Source organism: Denticeps clupeoides, chromosome 15 (assembly GCF_900700375.1).
Source record: "Denticeps clupeoides chromosome 15, fDenClu1.1, whole genome shotgun sequence".
Classification (NCBI taxonomy): Eukaryota; Metazoa; Chordata; class Actinopteri; order Clupeiformes; family Denticipitidae; genus Denticeps; species Denticeps clupeoides.
Genome location: NC_041721.1, coordinates 568,905 through 578,632, shown reverse-complemented (window position 1 = coordinate 578,632; position 9,728 = coordinate 568,905). Strand labels below are relative to the sequence as shown.

The 9,728-nt window shown below is 48.2% G+C and overlaps 1 protein-coding gene across 1 annotated transcript in view; it reads right to left on the bottom strand.

Moving 5' to 3' along the window:
• Positions 1-9,728, bottom strand: part of LOC114764417 (inactive ubiquitin carboxyl-terminal hydrolase 54-like) — a 135,729-nt gene that overhangs the window by 111,334 nt on the left and 14,667 nt on the right. Inside the window, 14 exon segments of the mRNA XM_028954050.1 lie at positions 250-408; positions 502-539; positions 542-649; positions 1,981-2,291; positions 2,293-2,498; positions 2,812-2,991; positions 3,495-3,663; positions 3,781-3,930; positions 5,888-6,034; positions 6,856-6,961; positions 7,078-7,160; positions 7,266-7,379; positions 8,133-8,267; positions 9,376-9,468. Of these exon segments, the coding sequence (XP_028809883.1) occupies positions 250-408; positions 502-539; positions 542-649; positions 1,981-2,291; positions 2,293-2,498; positions 2,812-2,991; positions 3,495-3,663; positions 3,781-3,930; positions 5,888-6,034; positions 6,856-6,961; positions 7,078-7,160; positions 7,266-7,379; positions 8,133-8,267; positions 9,376-9,468 (1,999 nt within the window).

Here is a 9,728-nt window from a genome sequence, read left to right as displayed (position 1 = left end):
GTGGTTTTAGCCAGCGCCTGTGATTTGGTTTGCCAGTAAAAATGTGAAGTTTGACACCAGTCTTCTGCTCTGAGAAACCCGCCTCCCCCGCGCCCTTTTCTTCACGTCTCTGGGAGGTCGAACATGCAGATGGACCAATTCTACTGTTGCTTTTTAGAGAACCAAAGCCTGAAGCCACAGAAGAAGCCTGGAGTAGAACCCAGTTCAGTCATGTGTAATCTTCACGTTGCCCTCCCCTGCCATCTTTACCCTGGTTCTGAAGTTCATCAAGGTCCAGGAACTTGCTGGGTTTGGGGTTGAAGCCCATGGCCGCTTCTCGCTCCTTCTCCTTCTGCTTCTGGAGCTCCTGCTCACGGGCCCTTCGAGAAACCTCCTCCTGCAGCTCATCCAGCTCGCTACGGCCCTCACCTGAACACACACACACACACACGCACGTCCTCTTCACTATTCTACTACGAGGTTACTAGTGCTGTCTGTAGGGTCTGTAGACCCTGTGCTGACCCAGTCTGAGGGCGCTGATGCTGCTGCTGCTGCTGCTTCCATGTTGGGGGACTCCAGCTCCTGCAGGATGGCACCGCTGCTCCTGGATTTGGGCACGGAGCGCCAGGAGGGTCCCGAGGTCACGGGCCTCTTGGAGCCCTCCTCCCTGCTGTGACACAGAGAGAGAGAGAGAGAGACAAAGTCACCTCCGCTGGTTCAGACTCCGGTTCTCTGCTCCGCCCTCTTTACTCGCCGTTCACGCCAGATCAGCACCGGAGCACAACTCATCGGCACGTTATCAGCACGAGTAAAAATAAAAAAAGATAAAAAGATTAAAAGCCGCGGAGGTTCAGACTTTTTCTTAGAGCACAGCACACCACACCAAAAAGAAGCGAGTTCAATCCGTCACGCACAGGTTTAAATATCCAAACGTAACCCAAACTCAGCCAAAATACCGCCATTTTTCTTAGTCTCACTTGCATCCAGACTCATTTTACTGTAGTGAGCTTTCAGCATTTCAGTCTTCGTCAGGACCGGAATCTGCGGGGGCGGAGCTCCAAGTTTCGTGCTGTCTGTTGTCTTCCTGGGTGCCAGTTACTTTCTACTGGTATATTTTAGTTTTAATGAATGCAAAGTCAGTATAGTACCGAGTAGAACAGGTATTAGTAGTCAAACCCATTATATAATTAAAACAAGTTTATGTTAATATTATATTATTATTACCATATAGACTCACGATAGTGAGTTTCACATTAGTGAGATAGTGAGTTTCAATCTCAAAATTTCACATGTTGTTAAACTAAATTTATGAAACCCTGAACCCTGAAAAGCGACAGGGGGGGCAAATTAAGTAAGAAGCCATTAAAAAAAGGTAAACCTGGTGATGAAAGTGATTATCACCGCTAGTGCTGGGTGATCAGCTTTTGGCATTTTTCACGGCCAGGCGGACTCTACCAGCATGCTTTGCGCGGAGGGAGGAAGCGTTTTAGTCTAGTTTGTATTCGCCAACAATATAACATGCTAGATTTCATTATACAGGGTGGGCCATTTATATGGATACACCTTAATAAAATGGGAATGGTCGGTGACATTGAACACATTTTATAAGTGGTCAGAAACTTGTAAATAACTCATGAAAGAATAAAGTTACGTTAAAACAACACCATTGTTTTTTTTTGTGAAATTTCCAATAAATTTGATGTGTCACATGACCCTCTTCCTATTGAAAAAACAAAAGTTGGATCCAAGATGGCCAACTTCAAAATGGCCACTATGGTCACTACCCATCTTGAAAAGTTTGCCCCCTCACATATACTAATGTGCCACAAACAGGACGTTAATGTCACCAACCATTCCCATTTTATTAAGGTGGATCCATATAAATGGCCCACCCTGTAGTTATTATCACATGACCGGCATTTGCGTTGAAATGTGTCCTCGATGGAGGGGATTGGAACCCGCGCCCCCGCACGTGAGTGTTTCGTGCCCAGGCCGGCGTACCTGTTGCCGCAGGGCTGCCGTAACGGCAGGTCCATGCTGACCGGGCTGCTGCTGTTCCTCTCGCTGCTCTCGTAGCCGCTCTCCATCCTCTGGATCAGGCGCGGCGGGGCGCCACCCCTCTCTGTGGCCTCCACCCGTACAGGAATTCTGGGTAACGCCTCCACCGCGGCCTCGCCATCTTCGGCCGGCCCCACTTCCGGCAGCGAGTGGCCGAACACGGCGAACGCTTTGTGGCGGTGGCCGTCGTGGATGAAGACGCTGTCGATGTTGAGCACCTCCCGGCGGGGGCGCCACGTGGGCCGGTAGCAGCGCCCCCCCGGTGGAGGAGCTGGACTTGGACTCGCTGCTGGTGCTCTCGTCCTCCCAGCTGTCCCTCGCGCCCAGCCCGGAGCTGCAGGGGGACGAGGGCGGCCGGCCGGGCATGACCACGCCCGCCGGATCGCGGTAGCCTGGCAGGCCGGCGACCGAGCGGGGTCTGGACAGAGCTGGCGGCTGCGGCTGCTTCACCGACTCTTCTACTGAAATACAACGGGCATCCTTCACATATAGGTGACCTTCGTAATTAAACCACGGGACAAATATTCTAATTTCCTGTTTTCAGCACAACATGACAGTATTAGTTTTGCAGGAACCTCATGGCCTCGTAGCAAATCGCTTTGATCGAGAATTTAAGACCTTCAGGTCAGAACGTAGCAGCGACGAGCCACTGATATCTGTATTACGGCTCAATATTAGACAAATACAGACAAAAGGCTGCTTCAAGGGTACGGGAACATTTCATTTATATATTCCACACGCTGCCACAATCATGAAGGCTCTTCTTCTCCTGACCTGCCGAATCTAAGCTGTGGTGTGAGGTGACGGCGTGGTCACTGCTGCAGACCACGGTGGCCTGGGAGTCCGAGGAGAAGTGGCTGGCGGTGGACTGGTGGTGCGGGCGGGCGCGCCTGCAGCCGGAGCTGTCGGTGGACGAATCGGTGCGAGTGTCGCTGGAGATGGACGGCTCCCGTCCTGCGCGACAACAGAAGGGGGCTTTTACTTCTCTCCCTCTGAAACGCGACATGATACCAGCCATAGATACGTAACACTGACCGGTCACAAACACTGACAAAAAACTGTGATGTATTAAAGAAACACATCTTCAATCGAACTGCCAAGGTCCCACTGAGGTCCCCTTGATGAAGGTCCCGTCCCCACACACTGCTCCCCGGGCGCCTGTCATGGTGCCCACTGCTCACCAAGGGAGCCGGTTCAATACAGAGGACACGTTTCACCGTGTCACCGTGTGCTGCGCTGCAGTGTCTCACCATGACAATCACATCACTTTAACATTTACCACAAATGTCACTTTACGTCACTTTACGTCAGTATGTAACGTTGTTTAAATGTTACGTGTAGAACCAGGTTGTAGAGATGTACGTAGCTGAAGTGACGACTGGAACTTGATTTTACGGTGGAAGAAGCGCCAGTAAAACTGAGCCAGTACGTTTCCTCACCATCCTTCACATCCTTACCGCTGTCTTCACTGTCTGAGCATCCCTTGCTGCAGTGATGCAAGTTCAGGTGAGTCGGCGAGTCCTGCAGCGCTACTGGTGTCCCGCGGGGGTCGGCGTACAGCAGGAGCAGGGGCTGGTAGTGTCCCTTGATGCAGCGCGACACCACGTCCTTCCATTTGGGTCCGATCTGCAGAACGGCCGAAAAAACAAAAATGAGTTCACCAGCCTGTTTATTGGGTTTAATAGAGCAGCTAATTGAGTCATTTTATCTTCGTGTCCAGCGAATTTGGATGGCGATGGGCACCTCTTTGACATGTGCATCGTCAAAGTACATCCATTTGCGGATCTTGGTCTGGAAGAAGAACGTGGAGTAGTGCTTGCCGTAGTAACACACCATGCCCACGAGGTAGAGCTCAGACTGCTTGGCGCGTTCGTCCGTCACGCGATAGAAGAGCTGCGGGGGTTAAACGTTTCGGTGACGTTGCCGCCAGACATATAAAATTACAGAACCACATGAAGTGCCGTAAAAGGAAGCACCACTAGATGGCGGTGAACATGCAAACAAGATGTCAGCAGCATACAAGGAGTTTATTTCGCCCCCAGCTGGTCTGAACGGCAACTGAATTAATTAGGTTTGACTATTGCTTCAAACAGATATGGATAAAGCAACAGATTAAAACTGTAACTGCAGACTGTTGATGTAACTGTGACTACTGTTGTTTTTGTCAACCAAATTTTTCTAATTTTTTTTCAATGTGGTTTTAAAAAAAAAAAAAACTAGACTAAAATGTTATTTTCTCTCATTTAATCACGTTATTAGTATTATCTCTGTCACACAGACAATGTCACTTCCTCATTCCCCGTTCGCGCATTATTTATATTTTAGAATGCTTGAGGTGGGTTACAGATATATGGTGGCAGGTTATAGATATATAGTGGGGGGTTATAGAAATATGGTGGAAAGATATAGATATATGGTAACTGGTTATAGATATATGGTGGCGGGTTATAGATATATGGTGGCTGGTTATAGATATATAGTGGGGGGTTATAGAAATATGGTGGAAAGATATAGATATATGGTGGCGGGTTATAGATATATGGTGGCTGGTTATAGATATATAGTGGGGGGTTATAGAAATATGGTGGAAAGATATAGATATATGGAGGTGGGTTATAGATATATGGTAACTGGTTATAGATATTTGGTGGCGGGTTATAGATATTTGGTGGCTGGTTATAGATATATGGTGGCGGGTTATAGATATATGGTAACTGGTTATAGATATTTGGTGGTGGGTTATAGATATATGGTGGCTGGTTATAGATATTTGGTGGCTGGTTATAGATATATGGTGGCTGGTTATAGATATTTGGTGGCTGGTTATAGATATATGGTGGCTGGTTATAGATATATAGTGGGGGGTTATAGAAATATGGTGGAAAGATATAGATATATGGTGGCGGGTTATAGATATATGGTGGCTGGTTATAGATATATAGTGGGGGGTTATAGAAATATGGTGGAAAGATATAGATATATGGAGGTGGGTTATAGATATATGGTAACTGGTTATAGATATTTGGTGGCGGGTTATAGATATTTGGTGGCTGGTTATAGATATTTGGTGGTGGGTTATAGATATATGGTGGCTGGTTATAGATATTTGGTGGCTGGTTATAGATATTTGGTGGCGGGTTATAGATATTTGGTGACTGGTTATAGATATATGGAGGTGGGTTAGATGGCTGGGAGAAAAAGACAGCGATCATTTGACTTTTTTTTTAATGAAATGTAAAAGAAAACAGAATGTGTGTCAAAAAACACGTGAGAAATGCGGCCACTGGAATGGATGTCAAGTATTCTTGAGTCTATGAGGTAATACTAATATAATAATAAGATAACCTTGTTTTAATTATGAATATTCTGTATGTTCTACCCAGTACTTGCATTATAATGACTGGGTTAAATAAAATTGCGTTACTAAAAAAATTATTACAATACAAATTTTCATTCACTAAAACTAAACTAAAATATTCATGGATAATTTTGACTAAAAATAAGACTAAAATGCTCAGACTTTGTTGACTAAAACTAATAAAAACTCAAACGGCTGCTGGACGAAAAGACTATAAACACCTATAGTTCTGACATGATGGTGGTTTTGAAACACACTTGTAAGAAGGAATAACAAGCAGAAGAAAAAAAAGGTACAGTTTTATGATCAATACTTGCACAATTCAAATTTATGATGGTGAGAGGGAGATTTTGAGGTTATTGTGAAGCGATGCAAAACAACCATTTTAATCATCTTTTTTAACTAAAGCCAAAAGCTCTGAGAACTTCATCGCACAGCAGATGGAGGAGGGGACATGGGGCACAAAAGAAGACTAGAAGGGGACACCCTTACATCTCCCAGACGCAGGCAGGTGCCTAGGCTGTGAATGACGTCCTCAGCCAGGTCTGAGTGGTCCGAGTCCCACACCAGGCCAATGCTGATGATCTCAGGCGAGTTCATGAGAACGCGGCGAATCCGAAGCACCTCCCCGCAGTTACTCTGCACAACAGAGAAGGGTTTTCTGGGTAAGTGTCTGTTCTACTGAAAGGGTCCAAGCAGCATTCAGATGCAGAACGAGATGAAAAGAGTCCTTTTCCTGGGTGGCAGCATCCAGGCAGGCCTTATGTTTTCAGCACCCTGTGTTCTAGAACCTTCCTTTGAGTCATCGCCCACCGCCGAGGAGCTTGGCAGGGCCGCGAGGAAACAGCCCGAGACGGCCCTGCCAGCCACGGCTCATCCATCAGCGAGAAAATACAACAAGCCGGCCTTTGTGGTCTCTGACAGACTTGGAGGTTCATCTGGCAGGAGGAACGAACCCAGAAGGACTCGCTCACTGAAACGCTCCTGGGCCAAAAAGGCCTAGTGCAAGTCAACAAAGTGACCACCTCGGATTATCGGCATATTACAGAAATATACATATTCATCCCACGTGATTGAGTTTTCAGGTATCGGTACGTGCCTTCAAAAATCGTATATTAATTACAGTCAATTATTGTCATGGGGTCGGCGTCTGGATTCCATCTTGATTCCTTGTGGTTTACGCATTTTTCCCAGATTGCCGAGCTTTCTTTGCCTCAGCTTGGTCCCTTGCCTGAAGATTCGTCTCCCGCCTGTCCAAAGGCCACGGTAAAGGCCGGAATTGACCGTGACTTGACCGTGACTTTTTCCGTGTGTTCTGTCCCACACACATGAAACTGTGTGATGGTTTTAAATCGTATAAATAAGAATGAATCGTAATGTAAATGTAATGTGGGATTGATTTGTTTAAAAAGCCCTGCTATGGATGGACAGACCTGGCGCTGCCATTTTTGCGTCCTCACCGGACAGTTGCGCAGGTCCCCCATGGTGCTGGCGTTGCGGAGAAGCTCTCCGAACATGTCCGGCGTGGGCTTCTCCTGGCACTCCAGCATCTTGACGGCCTGGTTACTGCAGCAGAGCACAAGCACAGCCACCCGTCCTCAAGTACCTCACGTGGACCTCACGCTCGGCCCCGCCCCTCAACCGACAGCCAAGTCGGGCACCGCGCACAGGTCTCCGCTTACCATAATGAGGTGGTGGAGATGTAATGGACCATCTGGATGAAGGGCAGCGGGTCTGACGTGGCTCCACAGCTGTTACACACACACTGTACAGACACACCATGTAAATACATGTGCACACACACACACACACACACACAGATGCACGGATAACAAGCGCACTCGGAGTCTGCATTTGTGTGTGTGTTAACCTGCTCAAACAGGGTCATGGCGAACTTCTGATGGGGGATGCAGTGCTTGGCCGTACAGATGTCCTCTCTGGTCTCGTCAGAGATGTGGAAGTGGATTCGCATCAGGAGATTCTCCTGCGGGGAGGAAAAAGTAGTAAACGGAGAAAGTGTGTGTGTGTGTGTGTGTGTGTGTGTCCATTAGGTCCCAGACCCTCTTTGAACTGCTCCTCCCTCTACTGTAGTGCTCATTTCTAAAACGTGCCCACCAGGGCTGGGCCACGTGCCCTAAAACTCGCTATAAAACTCGCTATCGGACATTTTCAGGGATTTACAGGAATTTATCTCAGTGCTGATCTGTGATATGAATGTGCAAAAGCCAGCAAAACATCCCAAAATTCACCAGCAATATTACACGTTCTGAGACATTGCATTAACATGAGAGTAAAAAGGCGCCATTCGGAGTTTGGCCCGTGGAGGCTCATGAAACCGCGTAGTTGCGTTGGCCAAGAAAAAAAGCTCTTAATTAGACTAAAATGCACTTTTGTAGATTCAGCTCCTGGGGCTTTACTGCGGGGGCTCGGGGGCGTTTAATAAATCCATACCTTCAAACTCCTTACATCCACAATACGGCCTGAATATAAATGAAGCTTTAAAGGGAAAGTAGGAGTGGAGCTTCGGCCCCGAGGGGGAGGCCGGCGTATCGATAAGCTCATGCACACACTTCATTGCAACTAATTAAGCAAACCTCATTTGACAGCGCAGCACTTTAAAAAGGTGCAATATAATGTAAAATAACATAAAATGATAAAGATTTTCTTATGGTGATGCATGTAAATGATCTCGTTTGTCACAGGGAGAAGAGAGCGAGGAGAAGAGGACGAAACTCACGAAACACTCGGCGGCGTCGTCCATGATGCCCAGCTGGAACCGCTGTTTGTCCTGGAAGGTTTTGGCGAGGGCGCAGCGCAGCGCATCGGACGGAAGAACCTTCTCACTGCTGAACTGGAACTGAGCAAAGATGCTCTGCAACATGAAAAATGCAAAAACACAACTTACACACACACACACACTTCCAAACTCACCGGTCCCAGAACACCCGTCACCGCGGTTTAAAGTCATATTCATGGTGGATGCGTGAATGGAGCCGCGTAGCGGAGCGAAGGAGCGGGGAGTCGATCGATAAACCCCCCCGAGAGCAGAGTTTCTCCCTGCAGCTGTGCTCCACACACACTTTACAAGTCAGGTGAGGAGGAAGACTGTAGTCGAGTGTTTAGTGTGTGTGTGTGTGTGTGTGTTGGCTGCAGTGGAGGTGCTGACTGCAGCACTGCGCCAAGGAGAGTCGGGAAGGGCTGGGGGGGGTTCTGCTGGATGGGATACAACATTTTCCTTCCCTCCGCCACGACACTTGCTAATAATCACACACACACACACACACACAGTCCACAGATGCATGCTACAAACGCATTAAAAATGAGGCAAACTACACACACACACACACACACACCTTGCACAGCCAGTGACAAGGAAACACAGGAGGCCGAATTTTCTCTCTCTCTCTCTTTTCTGCAGTAAGATCTCTCTCTCTCTCTCTCTCTCTCATTCCTCTATACTACTGCAGATTCATAAAAAGTCTCCAGCCAGAACCTCACGTACCTCACACTCCTCCACGTTCATTAGCACGAGCAATTGGAGCAATTAAGCTAATTCTCCCATAAACCCACACACACACACACACACATTTAGTTTTATTCTTTAGGTTCTTTAGGATCAATAAAACTCGCCATTCGAGTAGGTCCTGCTGATGTCCGTCCACCCACACACACCGTCTTACCCACCAAACCCTCGACAAATATCTGAGCAGGGACAGCAAGCGTCTCCATCACACCTCGCACAACAGGTGCGTTGGAGAGGAGGAACTTTTACAACGTCAGCGGAGACACGGACCGAAGGGTTAAAAGCGCATCCGCCGTACTGCAGCAGCAGCAGCAGCAACTACGCCGAGCACCACGCGGTGCGGCTAATTATCACCGCGCTATAACGTGCTGCTGGAAGTGAAATATGGACATTAATGGCGGAATAAATCCAATCCGTATATTACGGGTTCTGAGAACCAGAGGAACGAGGGGTTTACCTTCAGCGCGCAGAAGATGCACGAGTCCTCCATGCACTTGTGGGTGGTCAGCTGCCGGAAGCTCCTCCGGAAGATGTCCAGGTGCCAGAGGACCTGCAGCCCGACAGAGAGAAAGGAACCGCGCAGCTCCATCAGCGCCACCTCAGAAGCCAGATCGATACCCTCCACCTCCTGTCCCCACCGCTGTCCCGCAAACGTCACCGGGCTGCACTACTGTGCACACAGCGAGGGAAAGGCGAGGTGATGGTCACACGGCGTCCTCTGCATTTAACCCTCACCCTCGGTGAGCAGCGGGCAGCCATCGCCGTCCCACCGGCTTCTCTACACGACTGATGGTGACTCCAGATACGTCA